At 49.9% G+C, this 22802-nt stretch overlaps 1 protein-coding gene across 6 annotated transcripts in view; it reads left to right on the top strand.

The window, feature by feature from the left end:
- Positions 1-22802, top strand: part of PDE9A (phosphodiesterase 9A) — a 100433-nt gene that overhangs the window by 39959 nt on the left and 37672 nt on the right. For all 6 annotated transcript variants that reach the window (XM_027088166.1, XM_027088000.1, XM_027088248.1 and 3 more), the window contains exon 4: positions 5987-6030. In XM_027088166.1, coding sequence (XP_026943967.1) covers positions 5987-6030 — 44 coding nt within the window. The remainder of the gene's footprint in view (positions 1-5986; positions 6031-22802) is intronic.

Here is a 22802-nt window from a genome sequence, read left to right as displayed (position 1 = left end):
CTCTCCCGTCCACGCCCGCCCCTCTGCCCAGCGGCTGGCGAGGTCCCCGGTAGTCCACACTTTGTATTTGCAGTAGGGCCAGGCAGAATCCAGCCCACATGCCCTGCTAGGCCAGAAGCAGGAGCGTGATTGGGAGCGGGGTGCCTCTCGGGACCCCTGTTACGCCTGCCCTCACTGCATCCCCCTGCGAGGGACACGTGTCAATCCGGCCATCAGGGTGTGCCCCCCCGACTGAACCAGGCCAGCTGCTCCAGCCGCAGGAGAGAGCATGCCCAGGCAGACCCTCAAAGTTCCCGGCCACTGGAGGGCCCTGGCCCCCTGATGGCAGCGTGGGAATATTTGGGCTCCCATGATGGGGTCCCTGGGACCTCCGCTGTAGGGGCCCAAAAGGTTCCCCCGACCAAAGGTGTGTGCACACCTGAGCGCCCTTCTTCCTCTGTCCCCCGAAGCCACCTGTCAGCCATCCACGCCGGCCTGGGTGCAGGATGTCTGGCCCCAGGCAAGGGCTCAAGACCTCGCAAAGGCTGCCAGGCTTTGGTGCAGAAAGCCCGGCAAGTAACAAACCCTTGGCGCGTACAAAGTCCTAGAACATTTGAACAGGCTCCAATGTCCTCCGAGCTCCGTGGTGAGCGGCCAGCACTGTCCTTCCCCGAGCATCTGGGCCCTCCGCCCGGTCTCCCCTCCCCCTCCACTGCATCCATCAATCTCCTGAATTTTTAATTTCGTCATCAGCAGCTTCTGCCCCCACGCATTCTGGCTCTGATTACGCTCTGATTATCAGCTCCGGGCTCCCCGGAAGGAGCGATGCTAATTGAATCCCCAGAGGCTCCGGGAAGACTGTCGTAAATTGTGGCATAAGGTCCAGCCTGACCCAGATCTGTATTCATGAGGAAAGTCACGAGTGACCTGTCACCCCTGACGTCCACAAGATACAACGATGTCATCAGGGGGAAGTGCCCTGTCCGCGCAAGCCGGTGTCTGATGGGGCAAAACTGCCTTTTTCCCGAATTAATTGAAAGCAGTTTGTAGTTTGTCGACTGTTCTGTCACCTCATCATATGTCCTTAGGCTCTTTATTCTGTGCCAGCCCTTCTCGACGGGGGGCAGTTTTGTTCCCCAGGAGACCCTTGGCGAAGTCTGGAGCATTTTGGCTGCCACGCCAGGGCATGGGGTCTGTGGCATCCAGCGGGCGGAGACCAGGGCTGCAGCTCTACATCCCGCAGTGCCCAGGACTGGTTCCACCCCAGACTCACCTGCCCAAATGTCAGTGTTGGCGAGGCTGAGAACCGGTGTATGCGGTCCCCACTGCTTTCTCGTCGCAGAGCTGCCCGGTGTCCCCCAGGCCACCAGCCTCACGCACACCCCGGGGGACTGGCTGAAGCAGAGCCCCCTCCCTCCCTCTCCTCACCCCCTCGGGGCCCCAGAACTGGCATTTCTGCAGGTTCCCAGGTGGTGATGCTGTTGGCTGGGACCTCCTTAATCACTGTTCCCAGCACTGGGCATCCCCTCCCCTGTCTCTGTCTGCTCCCTGCACGTGAGATCATGGACTTCTCCTTTTTACCAGCTGCCTCCATCATCTTCCCCCCGTCTGTGTCTGCTTCCCACTCTCTGCCCCTGAAAGGCGGCGTTCCCCAAGATTCCCTTCCCATCTGCTCACCTCCCCCTCCCGGGTCATGCGTGAGCCCCAGTGAGGCCTCCAATCTGTTCTGTTTGCTTCTAATTCTCCAGTCCCACGGTTCCAGCTGCCGTCGGGGGTCCCGCACCCTCTAAACATGCGTGGTATAACCTAGTCCAACCAAACCAGTGACCGTCAGCCCTGCCTGCAGGTTCAAACCACCAGGGATCATCAAAAAGGCTCTGGTGACCAGAGCCCCACTAGAACCCAGGAAATGTGGATTTTTGAGGGATTTTTTTTTAAAGCTCACCGGGTGATTCCAATGTGCAGCGAGGGTGAGAACCACTGGTGTAAAGTGGGCAAAAGCTAAGAAACTACTCTTGACCCCCAGGTGGGTGCTCAGCCTGCCAGGGACCAGAAGGTCACCTCTACCAGACGCAGGGTTTCCCCTTCTCGGAAAGTGCTGGATACATTTTGTTTCCTCCCAGAAGACGGTCAAGTCGGGTCGTGTCCCTCCAGCTTCCTCCACCACTGAAGACCCTGCAGCCCTTCGGTCCAGCCTTGTCAACACCTGTACCCTGCCCCCAGACTCGGATTCAGGAACCGCCTCCCGGGAGAGGCTCTCCTGCAGGCGCCAGCTCGTCCACCTTGCCTGCTTGCTGCCCAGTTCACACTCGCAGGGGCCGCTTTTCACAGCCTCTTCTCCAAATTACAAGGGCTCTTGACTGTGATCACCTGGTTACCGATCAGAAGTCGGGGTCCCAGTTTTCCCATCTCTTATACTAAACTTTTCGGCTCATTTCAAACCAGATCTCATGACCTTCTGAGTCTTCCTTCAAAATGCTTCTTCCCTTAATGATCAGAGAATGTTCAGACCCGCATTTTAAATAACCTGGTACCTATTTACCTAAGTCAGAGAGGCTCTAATCTAGCAATGGGCTGAGTAGCTTCCTCTCTCTTTTGGAGCTGATAAGAAAGGTGATGGATTGCTAATCCCCATTCCTAAAGACTAACGAACACAAGTAGACACATCCCAGCTTTGTTCATATCACGCTCGGCGGGACCGAGCGTCTGGTCCCAGTGCGCTCCTTTCTGGACAAGGGGACATTGTGGATCCCATGGTGCCCCGCTGACCAGCATGTTGCTTCTTGACCACCCTTCCGTTTCTGCCTCTGCTGCTTCAAGATCCTTGTTGAAGGAGAGAAACAGGCCCTTAAGTAGTAGGAGGAAAAATGGGGCATGTGGAGAGAGGGGAGGGCAGGACGGCTCCTGTGTTTCCGGTTTTAGCCAAGTTGTGATACACGAAGCTGTCCGCCAGATGAAATGGCTGGGCACTTACAAGGATGGTGTGTGTGCCCATCCCTCAGCTGGGGAGAAACGCTTCCTGGATGCCGGCGCAGCTCCCAGTAAACGTGTTTGAAAAGACGCATTTTGGAAAAAGACAAATACAAGTTCAAGGCGAATGGAAAGTGGTTTATCTCAGTTCCGTTGCTGAGGAAAAAATGATGAAGCTGCGAGTCAATTTAGGCCGAGGCAGGAGTTCATTCAGTCGTGGAAGCGGCATAACTGCTACTGAGGACATTCCTGCTGTCGAGTCAAGAGGATTAAGGAACCAGGGGCCAAGGGTAATCTTGGGGATCCAGCTGTGGTCAGCGCCTCTGACACGGGGAGCGGGGGGCGTTTCGGGACACGCGGCTCTGTCTCTCCCCATCCACGCCTCCGGCACCTCCTCTGTGCCGTCACTGTCACCTCCCGGCCAGCGTGGGCTCGTGGGGAGCAGGGGAAGACAGTCCTTGTGGCCGCACGGGAGGGAGAGAGGAGAAGAAGAGGGGAAGGGACGGCCCCTTCCTGCGCCCCTCGGGCCCGGGATCCCGTCTCTCCACCCACTGCCCCAGCATCAGTGCTGCTCATGGGGCTGAGGGAGGAGGAGAGAGGAGAGGTGACGCCCACCTCGTCTTGGCTGTCCGCGCCCCTCAGCCCATCGCCGCAGCCCTGGCCCCCCCCCGGAAACGCCGACACGTGCTCTGGATACGCCCCTGGTTCAAAGTGAGCCCCACACACGCGGTGGGCTTCAGGGAGGGTCCCCCCTTCGCTGAGCGGTGGCTCCTGGAAACCTGCAAGCGGGCGAGGCTGACGGCTGCTGGGAGGGCCGGGGAGGGCGGACCCGCCCTGCTCGCCATCAGTGAGGACAGAGGCAGCTAGTGTCCCCTTGGCCAAGCCCCGCCCCAGCCGGTGTCTCACCTGCTGTACAGGTGGAGCCATACTTCAAACCGCGTGGACTCTGAACAGGCTGTTCTGTGATCTCCCAGGACCCAAACACCATCACCATGAAGCCTCTGTAGGGAATGTTCCCCAAGTCCCAAATAACCAACTTCCGGGGGCCTTTGGAAGAGGACCTTTCCCCAAGCAAGGGGCACGCTCCTGCGGGGGAGATGGGTGGGGGTGACTCGCCCCTCACGGGCTCCACCAGGAGGAAACCCTTGCGGGGAGGCGGGACCTGAGACCACCGTGGGCTTGTCCGTCCATCACCTATTAGTGCCACGCAGTTGTTATTTTTATACCTTATTGGCATTTTAAATGTAAACCATCTTCCGTGTGCCCTATACCTGTTAAACCACAGGTGGGATGCCCAGTTAGCCCCTGTTAAGAGTCTGGTGTTTGGTGTAACTCCTTCCAGAGTCTCTGTGCTTTCTTTCTCCATCGCTGAGCTGATTCTCCGTCTGTGACCCTGTAACTTGCCATGTCTCCCTAACGAGATGTTGTAGGCCGCCCTCCACGTCAGTACTTGCTCGCTCATCTCCATCTTTTTGACACTGAATGACACGCCACAGTTCAGCTAATGTGTCACCCAGCCCCGGCAGAGAGGGGCCCGAATATTTCTTAGCCATTCAAATGGCAGCATGCACGTCCTTTCAACGTGTACTTGACCGTGGGACGTAGGATCTGTGAGGGCAGAGCGTTTTTGTCTGATTCACTCTTTTTTCCTTTTTTTTAATTTATTTTTTTATTTTTGGGTGCATTGGGTCTTTGTTGCAGTGCGCAGGCTTCTCACTGCGGTGGCTTCTCTTGTTGTGGAGCACAGGCTCTAGGCGCGCAGGCTTCAGTAGTTGTGGCACACGGGCTCAGTAGTTGTGGCTCGCAGGCTCAATAGTTGTGGCGCTCGGGCTTAGTTGCTCCACAGCATGTGGGATGCTCAAACCCGTGCATTGGCAGGCGGACTCTTAACCACCGCGCCACCAGGGAAGCCCTGATTCACTCTTATATCACCAGAACCCAACCACACTGAGCACTGAGTGTAAAACGTGTTGAATGAATGAACTAGTGACATGTGAAGGTATCCCTGTGTAAGATAACCAAAAGAGTTAATACTTTCGTTCCTAGGTTCACGTGCTGAGACAAAGGATTTTACATTTGAATCAGTGCTGCTAGGTTGCTTTCCCATAGGTGATGGCAATCCGTACTCCCACTAGCAATACCTGTGAGACCCTGAGTCCCTGTGCCTCATAGCATTCATGTTACCAGGTTCTAAATTTGGGTAAAAAAATAGCCTCTCTCTTCCCTGGTGGCGCAGTGGTTGAGAGTCCGCCTGCCAATGCAGGGGACACGGGTTCGTGCCCCGGTCTGGGAAGATCCCATGTGCCGCGGAGCGGCTGGGCCCGTGAGCCATGGCCACTGAGCCTGCGTGTCCGGAGCCTGTGCTCCGCAACAGGAGAGGCCACAACAGTGAGAGGCCCGCGTACTGCAAAAAAAAAAAAAAAATAGCCCTTTCTTGAGGTCCCTCTTTTTATTTTTATTAACTTTTATCAATGATTGCCTGTTCCTATTCTTTGCCTATTTTCCATTGACTTGTCTCCCCCCGACCTTTGCCAGAGGTCCTTGTATGTCAGGGACAGTGACCTTTACTCTGCCTTTCCTATCACCAGTATCCTCTCCCCACCCCCTGTGGGTCTCATGATTACCGATGGTGACATCACCGAGGTGCCAGTGCATTTTCGACTGAGTTACTGACGCCATCCTCTCTTGTGCACTTGGGGGATGCAGTCTCCAGGAGCTCAAAGCAGAAGAGGGAGAGCTTCCTGCATCAGTCTGGTGTCAGGACAGACCAGGACAATTCTGTGCCATCCCAGCTGCGTTCAACATGTTTATTTTATTAACCAAATATGAACATTATAGAGGAGGGCCGTTGTTTAAATGATATATTTAAAGTATTTAGAATTCTTCTGAATGAGAAAGCTCAGACCTGCCAAAGAAATTCGTTTTAAAAAGACCTAATTCGCTGAATTCTAATTCAGCCCAAGTGCTTCTCTCTCGAACCAGATGTACATGAACATCTTGACAGCGTCTTACAGTGGAACTGCCTTCTCTCTTGCAGGACTCCCTACAAAGTGAGACCTGTGGCCATCAAGCAGCTCTCTGGTAAGGCCTTGCTATCATTTTTTAAATTAAAAGAAAACAAAAAGCTCCAGGCTGCACCTGTGATTGAATATGTATGAGTTAGGCGTTGAATCTGAAGCCCGGTACTGTTACAGAAGCTAAAGCCGCGTACTGCTGCAGAGACAGCCATACTCTGCCCTCCACAAACCCCCAGGGTGCCTAGTCCCACCCCCTCCCACCCGGTCCTGACGACTTAGCAGACACTGGGTGACACCCCACTCTTGTCTCCCTGGGCCCAGTATCTGTCCTGACCATTCAGACTGTGAGGCAAAAGGCCAGCTTCCAGGATGCCTCATACAGTCAGTGGTGTTGTTTTCTTAAAATCCCATTTCCTTTTGAATCTTTGATCGCTCTTATTTATGTATGATGTATGCCTAATAAAATGCTCCCATTTAAGTGTATATTTTGATAAACCTTGAAAGTTCTATACATCCTTGTTAACTACCACCAAAACCAAGACTGGGAACATTTACATCACCTAAAAATGTTCTCTTGTGTTCTCTCCCGCTTAACCCCTGTCCCTCCGCTCCCGGCCCCTGTCAGCCACCAGCCGCTCTTTGACACCATAGATTAGATTTGTCTTTTTGAGAGTTCCATAGAAAATGAAATCACGTAACATGTGTCCTCTCTTTTTTTGACTCGACCGAATGTTTTTGAGGCTCGTCCACGTGTTGTGTGTATCAGTGATTCTTTCCTTTTTATTGGTGAGTCACGTTCCAGGTATGGCTGGACCACAGTTGTTTTATCCATTCACCTGTTGAAGGACCTCTGGGTTATTTCCGGTTGGGGACTTTTATGAATAAAGCAGCTGTGAGCATCCCAGTACGAGCATTTACAGGGACGTGTATTTTTATTTCCCTTGGAGTCAATGGGATTGAATGGGATTGGTGGATCGCATGGTTAAGTGTATATTTCACTTTATAAAAGGTACTGCCAGGTAGTTTCCCTGCACATCTTGCACCCCCACCCGTAATGTACAAGAGTTCCCGTTGCTTCACAGTCTCAGCAGCACTTGATATTGTCAGTCCTTTTTGTGTTAATCAGTTCTATTGGGTGTGGAGTGGTACTGCATTTGGTTTTAATTTGGTTTCCCTAGTGATTAATGATGGTGAGTATCTTTAAAGTACTTACTGGCCATTCTTAAATCTTCTTTTATGAAGTGTTTGTTCAAATCTTTTCTGATTTGTTGGTTGTGGTGGTGGTGGGTAGTTTTCCCTCTCACTCTTGAATTGAAAGCATTCCTGGTATATTTGGGATACACACCTTTTGTCAGGTAGATATTATAAATATCTTCTCCTGGTCTGCAACCTGCTTCTTCTTTTTCTTATGGGTGTCTTTCAATAACCAGAATTAAATTTTGATTAGGCCCAATTTACCAGTTGTTCTTTTATGGTTTGTACTTTTTGTGGCCAAAGAAATCTTATTTTATCCCATAGTTGTGAAGTTTTCTCCTCTGTTTTCTTCTACAAGTTTTATAGTTTTAGCTTTTGCATTTAGGTCAGTGGTCCATTTTGAGTTAATTTTTGTGTATGGTCTGAGGCAAAAGTTGAGGTTTATTTTTCTTTTTAAAATTTAATATTAATTTAATAATTTTTTCAAAATTGATGTCTACAGAATAGAATTTTGATGCCACCCATACTGCGCTGGATGGTGTGTGAGTGAGGCCCTGACGTTTCTGTGTCTCAGGGTCTCATCTTTCAAGTGACAACGTTTACACAGGAGCACTGGTTGCTTTAAATATTTTTATGCCTGAGTAGCTCTTTATGAAAACTCTTAATTCAGTTCTTTCGATAGTAGATGTTAGAATAAAATCTGAGTTCTAACTTTTTTTCGTATGAAAATAACTTTTTAAAAAAATAAATTTATTTATTTATTTTTGGCTGCGTTGGGTCTTTGTCGATGCGCACAGGCTTTCTCTAGTTGCGGCGAGCAGGGGCTACTCTTTGTTGCGGTGCGCGGGCTTCTCATTGCGGTGGCTTCTCTTGTTGTGGATCACGGGCTCTAGGCACGTGGGCTTCAGTAGCTGTGGCACACAGGCACAGTAGTTGTGGCTCACAGGCTCTGTAGTTGTGGCGCACGGGCTTAGTTGCTCCGTGGCATGTGGGATCTTCCCGGACCAGGGCTTGAACCCGTGTCCCCTGCATCGGCAGGCAGACTCTCAACCACTGCACCACCAGGGAAGCCCCTTAATTCCATTTTTTTTCCTCCACTCTTGATTTATGAAGTGTACTTCTTTGTCTTATCTCTTTGTGGCTGCTCTTGGTGTTCCAATATGTACCAGTGACTCATCACAGTCTGCCTTTCAGTTCCATTACCCCACTTCACAATGATGTAAGACTCTCAGAATAGCATGATTCCATTTCTCCTACCTCATTCTTTGTGCTTTATGTCACACATTTTACTCCTACGTATGTTATAGACCCCATGATACACTGTTATCATCTTTGCTGTCGACACTTATATTTTTTTCTTCGTGTCTCTGTATATTCATGTTTGCCCTTTGTTATGTTGTGGACCATCTGGATTTTGTTTTCTTCCATTAAAGAGCATAGGCTCTGTCCTGGCAGACAGTTAAGCAACTTACAAATCAGTTTGATGCCTTTGAGACCTGTCTTTTAGCTTTGCTAGGACGGTTCTAGAGAACCCCTACTCCAGGGAGAGTTCCGTCCTGCAGCTGAGGCGCCACCCCTGTGGGGTCCCCACTGACGCCCTGGTGACCACCAAGCATTCCTGACTCCAGCTCTTCGGAGCTCAGACATTTGGAAATGAGGTTTGAGGTTGCTGGGGGCAGGTCATGTGGGACCTTGAAGGTCCATGAGGAGCTGGTGCCTTGATTCCCATGTGGGAAGGGCAGGGGAGGTGGTGAGGAGTGATCAGATCCTGGCGTGTTCTGAAGGAAGAACCAGGCTTATTTCCTGACTGAGTGGAAGTGAGATATAGAAGAAAGAGCAGTTGGAGAAGCCTCGGGGGTCTGGCCTGAGCCACAGAAAGGGTGGAACAGCAGCCCTGTGAGGGTGTGAGCTGAGGGTGACGTGGGCTCAGGGCGGCGGGGGCGGGGGGGGCGTGGTTTGCCTGTTGGACGTCAATATTGAGTAGACGGGTCTAGGGAAGCCGTCACACCTGAGCTGGGGATGTGACAACGTGACACTGGACTGTCGGTGTGGGTGGTGTTTGCAGCCATGGACCTGATGAGCTCCCCAGCCAGGGAGGGACCGAGGACGGAGCCCTAAGACGCCACACTGGGGGACAGCATTCCCTGCGACGGCCGCTGACGACTTGACACCATCCAGAAGAGGGTCCCTTTGAAGAACAAAGGGGAAGAAAACAAGCCGAGCAGGTGGACGGGACAGGGATGAGCTTCCAGAGAGGAAGACGGGGGCGCGTGGCAGCGTGATCAGATGTCTGCACAGTCCTCGCTAGAGGAAGAAGAAAGAGGATTTTGTGTGACTCTCTGCCCTCTGGGAATTGTTCGTAGGAGTCTTTAACTCTTTGAGCTTCTCTCTCTGGAAATAGCCTTCCGTCTCGCATCCATCAGCACCTGGCCTGGCTTCCTGGAGCCTCTCGGCCTTCGCCCCCGCTCAGTAACCGGTCCTGGCCATGCAGCCCTGAGTCAGGGCCTGTAAGGAGCCCCACCAGCCCTGCAGTCACCAGGCCACATTCACGATGGCGGGAAAAACAACCTCACGAGAGGACTCAGGAACCTAGTGTCCAGACTTACATGCAGCTGCCGGGGCCCGTGGGCCTGGCCTCTCCTGGGGGCCCCGCCGTCTTTGCTGATCCTCTGAGCCACACGTGTCAATAAACGCCCCTAGCGGTCCTGGTGGGGCCGGGCAGTGCAGAAATGCCCCAGTCTTCCTGTTTTGCTGTTTAAATATTAGGAAACAGTGAAGAGAAGAGTATTGTGGGAAACATGACTTTTCATAGAAGAGAAGGACGGGCCAGTCCTGACCCAGCAACCACGTGTATAAGAAGGCCAGCCACCGTCCAGCTGCAGATGTAAATGCAAAATACACACCAAGTTTTGAAGACTCAGCATGGAGAAAAGGAACGTAAGATAGCTCATGAGGAACGTTTATATTTCATGTTATCTTACTGAGATGTAATTCACACAGCATAAACCCACCATTTTAAAGGCACAAATTCAGTAGTTTGTAGTGTATGCACCTCGCTGTGTAGCCATCACCATTCTCTAATGCCAGGTTTCCACACCCCCAGAGGAAGCCCCGTAGCTGCCAGCACCTACCCCCATCCCCTCACCCTGCTCCCTGGCAACCACTTGTCTGCCTTCCGTCCCCGTGGATAGGCCTGTCGTGGACGTGTCGTGTAACAGAGTACGCGGCCCTTTGTGCCTGGCTTCGTTCGCTTGGCCTGATGTAGGCAGGGTTCCTCTGTGTTGTAGCGAAGGTCAGCGCTCGTCCTGTTGTGTGGAAGAGCCACGTGGTGTTTTCCACTCATCGGCTCATGGGCAGTTTGGGTGTTTCCACTTTTTGGCTAATATAAATGATGCAGTTGTAAACAGGTGTGGGCAAGTTTTCCTAGGAATGATACATGTTGAAATGAGATCTTTTTGAGGTAAGTTGAGTTAGATAAAATATTTCAGTTAAAAAAACAAGAGCCCAGCCACCTTGGAGGAAGGGCCTAAGAAAAGAGCACATGCAGACTAAGGGCTTCCTCCTCTGGGTCCCCTGCCTGTGGACTCCCTCTGCACGGGAAGCTCTGAGGGCTGACGCCCCGAGAACGGTCCTCCTGCCAGAGAGGGATCCGCGGGCAAGTGTTTGGCTTCCTTGCCCCTGGGTGGAGCGGTGGGGACAGTTTACGCATCGAATATGCAGTTGCCCAAAGGGACCCCAGAACAATCAGCCCAGATGCCCCTGCTCATCGGCTCACAGTTCCCTGCTTTTCCTCCACTCCCCACGCCCCCCAGCCTTCCTGGGACCACCTCCACGTGCCCTGCTGGCGCCTGATTCCTTGTCTCCGGGTCGGCTTTGGAAGATCCAAACCTAAGAAGCAGGGACCGTCTAGCTGCCATTGTTCAGGTGTCAGTTGGGTGAAGTGGTCTCAGGAAAGCGACTGACCACGCTGCACCGCAGTTACCCGGCAAAGTAGGAATTAGGACACACGCCCGCATGGTTCTTACGAGGATAAATGAAGTAATTCATACAAAATGCTTAGCACAGTGCGTGCCACTTGGGGAGCGCTCGCTAAATGGTGCTATCATTTAAAATGCCCTAGAGGACACGTTTGCACGGCTGAAGCTGTGCCTGTCTGGAATTGCTGAATTTTCGTGGAGCCAGGACTGCTTCCTAAGGTCTGAAACATGGAGGGCTGGCTCCCGTCTTCACTTGCCAGTGAAGTTAATGCTTGACATTTGAGCACAGGCATGGTGCTTCGGAGAAATAATAATGCTTCTTCATAATATTTTCTATTTTTAGCGCAGTTTCACTGCCCACAGCTTGGTCATCGTAGCCTTAGTCATCTTTACTTGTATTCTTTTGAAAACAAAAAGGGTTCAGTGTATAAAACACAAGCTCCTGTTCTCCCGCGAGGTCTCTTAGGGGCTTAGCGCACTTCTGCTTTCTTTACCTTTAGGGAATTGCGTGTTCATCTGCTCCTTGGGGTGGTTTAGGCGACAGCGGGAACACTGAGCCCATCACTGTCAGGAAGGCGGGTGGCAAACGGTAATACCGGACACAGAGTCGGCATGTGATGACTACAGAATCTGGTCCAGTCGGCCCTTGGTGTCCGCGGTCCCACATCCACAGATGCGGAGGGCCGACTAAGGGTACCAAAATCATCAGCAGCAAATCATTGCTGTCCTCGGGGGCAGGGGTCTAGGAACCAATCCCCTGCAGATACCGAGGACTGACTGTACCTCTGGGAAGCAAAACTTCAAACAGGAAGCAAACGCTCTCCGCCGCTAGGCACCTGCAAAAGCCAGGCACACACATATCCGTGTCCCCTCTAACTGTGCGGTGAGATGCACAGACACAAAGGGTACCATCTGCTGAACTTCCATAAAAGAGCACACGCGTGTAGCCACCACACCAGTCAAGACAAAGAGCGCTTCCATCGCCCCAGAAAAATTCCCTTGTGCTTGTCTTCAAATCTGTTCCCGCGCACCGTGAGAAAACACCGCTTCTTTTGTCACGGGCAGATTGCTTTTTCCTGATCTTAAATTTCATGAGAATGGAACCACACAGAGTGAGCTCTTCTGTGTCTGCATTCTCTCGCTCAGGATCACGTTTTCAAGATTCATGCGTGTCCTTTATTTACTTTGTATCGCTGAGTAGTAGTCTATTTCATGAGCGCTCCACCCCTGGTCATTAAGTCTCCTGAGGATGGACGTTTCCAGTTTGGGGTTAAGCTACGGCAAGCATTGTGCACGTCTTATTATGGACATATTTGTCAGTTATCTTGGGTAATACCTAGGAGTGATGTTGCTGGTTCGTATGCCCAGCTGTCTTCCCAGGCGGCTGTACCATTTATGTTCCCACCAGTAACGTATGAGTGATCCCGTTGTCACAGCCAACCCAACACTAGGCATTCTCAATGTTTTTAATTTTAGGCACTCAAGTCGGCGTAGAATCATATTTCACTATGGTTTAAATTTACATTTCTCGGATGACTTAATAATTGTTGAGCGTGGTTTCCTGTGCTCATTGGGTACTTGAATATCTCACCTCGTGAAGTGTCTGTTCCAAGTATTTTTGTGCAGTTTTTAGACTGTTGTATTAGTGTTTATCACTGGTTTATAAGAAACCATATATTCTGGATATAATCCATTTGTGAGATGTATATATAGCAAGTATCTTTTCCCAGTTTGTGACTTACCTTTTTCATTTTCTTAAAGAGGTCGTTTGATGAGCAGAAGTTTTTAACTGTTCATTGAACAAGTTTTCTTTTATGTGTAGTACTTTCTGTGTCTTCTTTAAGAATCCTTTCTCTACCACGAGGTCATGAAGATACATTTTCAGGAAATTTAGGGTTATAGCTGTTATATTTCAATCTGTGATCCATTTCAAATTAATCTTGTGTATGGTGTGAGGTAGGAGTTGTGGTCTTTTTTTTTTTTTTTCCCCATACATGTACCCAGTTGTCAAGTATCCCTTGTTAAAAAAGAGTTTCCTTTTCCATTGAACCACTTTGGCATGTTTATTGAAAATTAATTGACTCTATATGTGTGAGTCCCTTTCTGGACTCCATGTTCTGTTTCATGGATCTGTTTGTCTGTCCTGACACCAAGACCACACTGGCTTAATTGCTAGAGCTTGGAACCCGGTAATCTTCCACATTTGTACTTCTTTTTCGGTTGTTTTGGTTCTATGGGTCCTTTTCTTTTCCCTACAAATGTTAGAATAAAGAATCAACTTGTTAATTTCTTTCAAAAAGGCTTCTCTACTTGAACTGGGATTGCATTCAGTATATAGATTAATTTGGGAATAATAAAATCTAAACAATATTGAGTCTTCCAACCACGAGCATGATACATCCCTCCACTCAGCAACGCTTATAGCTTTCAGGATAGAGGTCCTGCATATCTTGTGTTAAATCTGTTCCTCTGCATTCTCTGTTCTCTGGTGTTATGTAAATGGGATCTTCACGTAATTTTCCATTTGTTTGCTCCTCATTTACAACAGATATTTGTGTGTTGACGTAGTACCTTGTGACATCGCTTATTAACTCATGGGTTAGTTCTGGTAGTTGTTTCATAGAATCTTAGGATTTTCCATAGAGACAATCATATCTTCTAAAAATAAAGACAGTTTTACTTTCTACATTCCAGTCTTTTTGGATTTTATTTCTTTTACTTGTCTTGTTGCATTGGTTGAAACTGCAATACAATTAAATAAGACTGAGAGCAGACATCCTTACCTCATTCCAACCTCAGGGGAAATGCGTTCACTCTTTCACCATTGGGTGTGACGTGAGCTGCAGGTTTTTTGTAGGTACTCTCTGTCAGATTGAGGATGCCCTCTTCTCCCAGTTCACAAAGAGGTTTTTTTTGTGAAATCTTCTGTGTTAAATTTTATCAGAGGTTCTTTGTGCATCGACTGAAATGGGTTGAGGGAGTTTCCTTTTATTCTTAGTTTTCTAATGTTTTTTTCCATCATAAATAGGTGTTAGATTTTTGTCACGTGTTCTTTCTGCATCTACTGGGATCACATATGATTTTTCTCCTTTATTCTGTTAAGGCAGTGAATTATACCGACTAATTTTCGAATGTTAAAACAACTTTGCATTTCTGGGATAACCCCACTTGTATTCCCAGGAAGTGTTCCTAGGAAAATACTTAGGAATAAATTTAACAAAGGGTATACAGGACCTCTACCCTGATGTAGGATGTAGTCCCTTTTTATATATTGCTAGATTTTATTTTTTAATAATATGTTAAGGAGTTTTGTGTCCATGCTCATGTAGGACGTTGGCTTATAACTTTTTTCTTGTAATGTCTTTGTCATGCTTTGATTGTGGGGTTATGGTGGCCTTATAAAACATATTGGGGCATTTACTTTCTTCTCTGTTTTCTGACAGATTTTGTGTAATTTTGGTGTTATTTCTTCCTATATTCATTTACATGTATTTCTTGATATGCTTGAGGTTAGATCTACCATGTTGCCATTTGTTTTTTTTATTGATCTTGGGTTCGGTTTCCTGGTTCCTCCTCTTCTCTTGGGTTCACTGGATAAACTTTTGTATTCTATTTTATTTCTTCTGTTGACTCTTTATTTTCTTAATGGAAGAAATTAGCTCTTTTTTTAAAGTCTTTATTGAATTTGTTATAATATTGCTCCTGCTTTATGTTTTGGTTTTCTGGCCACGAGGCACGTGGGATCTTAGTTTCCCGACCAGGGATCAAACCCATACCCGGTGCACTGGAAGGCGGCGTTTCAACCACTGGGCCGCCAGGGAAGTCCCTCTTCTGTTGGCTCTTTACCTCTGCTTTTTGCATTATTTTTAGTTGGTTGTTATATTTCACTGTGCATCCTTCACCTTTTTTTTTAATCGCAGGCTTTATTTGTTGGAGATCAATGAAAACACAAAATTGAGTGAAAAGTACAGAGTTCCCACACATTCCCTCCTTATACACTCACTTAGTCTCTCCCACCATCTGCATCCCGCCTCAGAGCTTTACATTTGTCCCAGTCAGCCAACACTGACACGTCATTGTCAACCAAAGTCCATAGTTTACATCAGGGTTCACTCTCTGTGTTATACAGTCTGTGGGTTTTCGGATGCATAAAGACCTGCATCCACCACTGCAGGGTCATACAGAGTAGATTCTCTGCCCTAAAATTCCTCTGTGCTCCACCTGTCCATCCATCCCTCCCCCTAGACCCCTGGCAACCACGGATCTTTTTACTGTCTCCATAGGGGTGCCTTTTCCAGAATGTCCGTAGTTGGAATCATACAGTCTTCAGCCTTTTCAGATACATTTCAGGTTCCTCTATGCCTTTTCATGGCTTCATAGCTCATTTCTTCTTAGGGCTGATTTATTCCTTCCCCTATTGAAGGAAGTCTTGGAGTGCTTCAAAGTTTTGGCAGTTATGAACAGAGCTGCTATAAACATTTGTGGGAAAGTTTTGTGTGGACATAACTTTTCAGCTCCTTTGGGTAACTGCCCAGGAGTGCAGTTGCTGAATCATACATTTAATTTTGTAAAAAACCACCAAACTGGGACTTCCCTGGTGGTCCAGTGGTAAAGAAGCCGCCTTCCAATGCAGGGGACACGGGTTCGATCCCTGGTCGGGGAACTAAGATCCCACATGCCACGGGGCAACTAAGCCCACACGCCACAACTACTGAGCTCACGCACCTCAGCTAGAGAGCCTGTGTGCTGCCAACTACAGAGCCCACGTGCTCTGGAGCCCCCATGCCACAACTAGAGAAGAGAAAACCCACACACCACAACTAGAGAGAAGCCCATGCGCCGCAACGAAAGATCGTTCGTGCCGCGACTAAGACCCAATGCAACCTAAATAAATAAATATTTTTTAAAATGTTTTAAAAAGAAAACAAGAAACCACCAAAATACCTTCCAAACTGGCTGCTCCATTCTGCATCCCCACCAGCAGTGATGAGGGTTCCTATTGCCCCACAGCCTCGCCAGCACTTGGTGATGTCAGTGTTTTGGATTTTTGCCATTCTAACAGGTGTGAAGTGGTATCTCATTATGGTTTCAATTTGCAATCCGCTAACGTTATTCAGCATCTTTTCATGTTTATTTGACATCTGTATATCTTTTTTTCTCTCAAAGTGTCTTTTCAGATCTTTGCCCATTTTTAAATCATCCTTAACTTTTTAGCCTAGTTAAAATTAATATTGTGCCACTTCACATAAAAAGTAAGGAGTTTGCAGCAGTAAAATTCCTCCCCACAACCTTTGAGCTATTGCTGCAATACACTTTATTTATTTATTTATTTATTTATTTTTGCGGTACGCGGGCCTCTCACTGTTGTGGCCTCTCCCGTTGCGGAGCACAGGCTCTGGACGCGCAGGCTCAGTGGCCATGGCTCACGGGCCCAGCCGCTCCGCGGCATGTGGGGTCTTCCCAGACCGGGGCACGAACCCGTGTCCCCTGCATCGGCAGGCGGACTCCCAACCACTGCGTCACCAGGGAAGCCCTGCAATACACTTTACACCTATGCTTCACACTGAATGTTTGCGTCCCCCCCAAAAAAATTCACACGCTGAGATCCTAACCGCCAATGTGATGGCATGGGGGGGTGGGGCCTTTGAATGGTGAGTAGGTCATGAGAGCAGATCCCTCATGAATGGGATTAGGGCCCTAATAAAAGAGACCCCAGAGAGCTCCCTCGCTCCTTCTGCCCTGTGAAGACACTGAAAAGCTGGCCGTCTACGTACCAGGCAGTGGCTTTCACCAGCCCCCGACCCTGCTGGCGCTCTGGTCTTGGACGTCCAGCCTCCAGAATTGTGAGAAGTAACTTTCTGTTGTTTACAACCCACCGAGGCTCTGTGGTCTCTTAGAGCAGGCGGAGCAGCTAAGGTCATCTACACCCAGTATAAACTCCACAATACAGTATTAAAATTTTTACTTTAAACAGTCAGCTGTCTTTTGAAGAAATAATGAAAAGAAACTTAAAGATAACTTTTTTGTAGTTACCTCCCTATCTGCCATCTCTGGTGCTTTTTTCCCCGTGGATTCCAGCTCCTGAGTGGTGTCACAGCCCTTCAGCCTGAAAATTTTCTTTTTTCTCTGAGCATCTCTTGACGCGCAGAACAGCTAGTGACTAATTCCCTCAGCTGTTGCTTCTCTGAGCATGTCTCCGTTTGCCCTCGTTTGGAAACATATTTCAGGGTGTAGAATGCTGCATTCAGAGCTTTGTTTTTTAAAAGAGGTCTAAAGATGTCCTTTTTTTTTTTTTTTTTTTTCCTGGCTTCCATTGTTTCTGCTGAGAAGTCAGCTTTTATGGTCTCTTTCCCCTGCAGATGAATCATTTCATTATGAATCATACCATCCCCTTTTTCCCCTCTGGATGCTTTCAAGGTGTTTTTCCTTTCTATCTGGGCTTCAGCACTTTGACCATGTCGTGCCCTGGTTTTCTTTCTGTTTATCCTGTTTGGTGTCCTTTGTTGAGCTTCCATGGTATATAAATGTGTTTTCATCAAATCTGTAAAATTTTCCACTATTATTTCACTACGTGTATTTTATGCACCGTTCTCACGCCTTTCCTTCTGAGACTAATTACATGCATGTTAGAAAGTTTGCTCTTATCCCTCGTGTGACGGGCTCTGTTATTTTTTTAAGATTTTTTTCTCTTTGCTCTTCAGATTGGAGAATTCCTAAGGATCTGCCCTCAATTCCCCTGACTCTGCTGCTCACTCCAAACTGCTCTAAACCCATCTGTGAATTTTTTGTTTCAGATACACTTTTAAATTCAACAGTTTCATTCTGTTCTTATTCATGGATTCCTCTTTTAAGATCCCCTGTCTGTTTACTACTTACTAACATCTTTTTTCTTTAGTTTTTGGATGTACTTACATTTGCCACGTAAAAGGCAATTATAGGGACAGGCTCATTTCAACTTCTGTGTCGTCTGGGGTTTTTGTTTTTAGTTTATCTTGTGCAGCCTCTGCAATTGTGCAACATTAACGTCCACAGATGGTTCTCAAAAAGGGTTCAGTCTCTTAATAGAGCTTTACAGGAGCCCTCCTTCGATCATCTTACTGGATCGGAGTTGATCCTGACAGAATTCTCCCTGACGCCGGTCTTCTGGGGTCATGTGACACACCGTCAAAGCCCAGACGCAGTGAACCGGGCTTGACTCCCTTTGGTTTCACCGTAATTAAACGTTCCCACAGAGTGCCCCTCACTGAGACATTCAAGGTTATCACATAATGGACAAAGTCCCTCCAGCTTATACAGTCAATCAGGGGCTGGATCTCAGATTCAGATTCCTCCGAGGGCATCCTCAAGAGAATGTCACACCCGTGGCCTCCTCCCTGAAAAGTCCACCCCCCGACCACACCATGGAGGAGGGATGGCTCTCAGGGAGGAGGCCAGTGTGCAGAACATCTCTGCCCCCTGGGCTCCGTGCAACACTGCCCCTACTTTGCAGTCCTACGTGGGGACATGCCTGGTGGGGGGCGGGGCAAGGTGGGCTTGGCCGGGTCGTGCCATGACTTTCTCTCCGCAGCCACTTCAAGCTCTTAGGAGGCTTTACATGATCAACGTGGGCAAACCACTCAGGACAGTGCCTGGAACCTAGAAAGTGCTCCGTGAAGATTGTTTTGGTTGTTGCAATCCATAGAACAATAAAGAAAACTTGCATTGCTAGCTGTCCCAGAAGCTTCTCCCTCCGAGGCATTTTTCTCAAAACTACGCGGAAAGGAGGGCATAGGGAGGAATTGTATCCAACACCTGAGATCAGACTCAACTACGCACAGTACAAATCCCAGCTCCAAAAGCGAAAGGGGAAAAGAAAGCAACCCAGTCCCTGCCGCGGAGGTCCGGCGAGTCTGCAGTGATCCTGCGAGGACTCGGCCGAGACGGCTACGGGACATTCTCCAAATGTCGGATGTGGTCGCCAGCGCCCTTTGGTCCACTTCGCTTTCTTTGCCACATCTGAGTGGCTAACAGGAGGCGAAAGCATCTAGTCAAAGTCACACCGTGGGTCACCTGGGACGGCCCTTTGGCCGCTGATAAACAAGGGTGATTTCTCGACAGGACAGACCGTGGAAAGGGCACCTGTTGCTTTAAGGAGCGAGGCCAGGTCACTGTTCATCATATCATTTTATTGTGCTCCTGGGTTGTAAAGGAAGCGTCCTCCTTCTGCACGTCTACTTTATGACATCCATAAACAGTGAATTGCCGACGACTGTGCCCAGGGCTAGAACAGCCTCTCTGGCTGGAGGGGCCCGGAGAGCCAAAGTGGGGCAGAGGTGAATTGCCCCACTTCTTTCCTGGAGAGGGGCAGTGCCACCTCCCAGAAGGAGGGGCAGGAGGGGACCGAGAGGGAGTCCCCTCTAGGCCCTTCCTACACACAGCCCTGGAAATAAACGCACCCCGAATCTTCAGGGCCTTGGGGTGTCTCTTTGGGCCAAGTAATGGGGGTGATTTTCCCTAATGCAAAGCAAAACACCCCTTTCTGAAGGGATATCCATTTATAAAAAAAGCTTTGGGTTTCCCTGGTGGCGCAGTGGTTGGGAGTCCGCCAGCCGGTGCGGGGGGTGCGGGTTCGTGCCCCGGTCTGGGAGGATCCCGCGTGCCGCGGAGTGGCTGGGCCCGTGAGCCATGGCCACTGGGCATGCGCCTCCGGAGCCTGTGCTCCGCAACTGGAGAGGCCCCCAACAGTGAGAGGCCCGCGTACCGCAAAAAAAAAAAAAAAAAAAAAAGCTTTGGGAGGGTGTCTGTTAAGTATGTATTTTTTGAACGATGCTCGGGGCTTCAGGTGAGGTAGATAAGGTCGGACAACTCACACATCATACTAACAGCATGGAGACACAATAGTAATATTGTGCAACAGTTGCAGACGTATCAGGAGAGATTGGGACCCACCGTGGACTCCAGGCGGTCCACTCATCGCACCACTGGGGGCGGGGGTTCAGGTGCCGGTGTACCCATGCAGGGTGTCCCCTCCCTGCATGCACAGGTGCGGAGCCAGCATATTACCAGGGCTGCGTTTGCTTCCATTTGCAGCGGGGGAGGAAGGTATGCGCGCCGGCCAGCTCAGGGGAGCAGAGGATGGAGGAATGGCCATGGCTGTCATTGTCTCATCCAGCACGAGGTGGGATGAGAGGTGCCCATCACCTGGCTGGCCTGTCCAATCAGGGCATCACCTTCAAGGTGACCTTCAGGAATGAGGGGGCCGGGCTGTCCTGTCGATCAGTTAAACCAGATCTTTATGTCCTTCTGTGCTGCAGAGACTCAGGATTTGTCTGAAACAAGTAAACAGTTCCTGGAAGGGCTGGGAGAGGTGGAGGCGGGTTCCTCGAAGCGTCTGCAGCAGGCCAGCGTGGAGTCGGGCAGCCGCCGGCATCGGGGACGGGCAGGGCGGGGCTGAGGGGGTGGGTGCTGTCCTGCCAGCCCACGGGCGGCGTCCTGCCCACAAACCCCAGTAGGCGGCTCTGCACCCGTCTGCGCAGGGTGGGCTGCTCCGTACCCCTCGGTTCTGTTCCAGCGGAAGCTCCTGGGGCCTCCCTGGTGCAGATTCACGGCCAGAATCTGGGCTGATCCAGCAGCATCCTTAAAACAGGACTCGGATTCTGCCAGGCTCCAAGATTGTCCTGGAACTAAATTAAACGCTTCTGTGATGTGTGGGAGACCCTGCCAGCCCCAGCATTTACCCGTCGGGGCCCATCACCTGAGAGGCCAGCCAGATAAGGCCCCCGGAATATCTAGGCTAGGCCCATCCAGGTGGAAGCAGGGAAAAGCAGCCCAGACCCGAAGAGGCTGATGAGAAGCCTACGGAGACCTCTGCTTACGACGGACCATTTGGCCTTTATTAAATCTTTTGCTTTTGTGAAAGCTGTGGGTGCCTAGGAGTAAATCACGGCGAGCTTGGAGCGGTGTCCCGGATGTTCGCTAGCGCGTGCTAGGTTCAGGGACACTTCTGATGGTACGTCAGCTGTTCTCATGGAGCGGAGTTTTCTCTGGAGAGCACGTGAGTCACCCATGACTCGGCTGGCTCCCCCTCAGCCTCCATCCTGTGGACCAGCAACCATTCTGCTCTGACTCCCATTCTTTCAGTCGTAGTTCCTGTCTCCCAATTTTCTCAAAAACTTCGAGATCCAGAGAGACCCCAAAGACCCAATCACGTCCAACCCTGAATTGCCAGCATCCCTGGCTGTGGCTGGTTACTCTTAAAGCTATTGTAAACTTTGCAAAGCAAAAACACTTGAATATGCTTCGATTTTTTTAATTCGATATATGCCACGTAGCATCTAGGAAATAGATGGGCTTCCCACATGCTGTCAGACTTTTCTGATAGGGTGTGGTTTGGCCACCAAGGTTGGGCATGACTAATGTTTGCGACTGAAAACTGCTTCTTGCCCCCAGGTGCAGGGGTTTAGGGCTATCTGAGGCTTCTAGGGGAATGAAGAGCACCTTCGGGACAGTGCAGGAAAGATGTGACTGCTTCTCAGCCTGGACCTGGTTCCCCCCAGAGCTCTGCCTGTCACCCCAGGGACAGTGCACGCACCGGGGAAGACACTCAGAGCAAGAGAAGGTGTCAGAGGCCTGTGGCTGCCGGCGACCCTCAGTGATGCAATGACAACTGCTGTGGCTGTTGGCAACCCTTAGTGATGTCATAACAACACCTGTGGGTGTCAGGGACCCTTAGTGATGTGATAACGACACCTGTGGGTGTCAGGGACCCTTAGTGATGTGATAACGACACCTGTGGGTGTCAGGGACCCTTAGTGATGTCATAACGACACCTGTGGGTGTCAGGGACCCTTAGTGATGTCATAACGACACCTGTGGGTGTCAGGGACCCTTAGTGATGTCATAACAACACCTGTGGGTGTCAGGGACCCTTAGTGATGTAATAACACTTTTAACGTAGTAGCAACAGCCAACAGCCAACATCGGAGCGCTCGCCACGGGCTAGGCGCTGCCCTGAGTACTTTACACACATTAAGTCAATTAATTTTAAATTCGGAACTCCCCTGGGAGGAAACAGTGGCCTGCGACAGGAATGCCAGTGCTCCGGGGTGCAGGGGGTGGGGGGTGGCGGGAGGCACCTACTTCCTGATCAGGCTCTGTTTATGGTTGTGTGGGTGTGGTTGGCCTTTCGCATAGAGGCATTTTTTCGCTCTTTTCCCCTTGCAAAAGAATGCAGATTGCGCAGTATCTAAAGAGGCAGCTCAGGGTGAAATTACATACATGGAAGTGGCGTGAGCACCGCAGCCTGGGCAGTGGCGCCCTGAGGCTTTCTTGCCGCCAGCTCACCTCTGTGCCGATGCCCTTTCGGAGGACATCGGATTTGTTGCCACGGGTGGCACATGGGCTGAGGTGTAGCTATTACGTGGACCGGAATACGAGTGTCCACACCTTGGACTGAGCTGGGAGCAGGAAGGTATGGGATGAAGTGGCGAGAAGCGTTATTACTGCTGGGGCAGTAATAAATTTCGTCATCAAAATCCTATAATGCTGGGCTTCCCTGGTGGCACAGTGGTTGAGAGTCGGCCTGCCGATGCAGGAGACGCGGGTTCGTGCCCCGGTCCGGGAGGATCCCACGTGCCGCAGAGCGGCTGGGCCCGTGAGCCATGGCCGCTGGGCCTGCGCGTCCGGA

The sequence above is a fragment of the Aethalodelphis obliquidens genome, unplaced genomic scaffold (assembly GCF_003676395.1).
Source record: "Aethalodelphis obliquidens isolate GAN/ISIS:26980383/991018 unplaced genomic scaffold, ASM367639v1 scaffold1, whole genome shotgun sequence".
Classification (NCBI taxonomy): domain Eukaryota; kingdom Metazoa; phylum Chordata; class Mammalia; order Artiodactyla; family Delphinidae; genus Aethalodelphis; species Aethalodelphis obliquidens.
The sequence above is the reverse complement of the archived record's forward strand: the minus strand, read 5'-3'. Positions and strand labels throughout refer to the sequence as shown.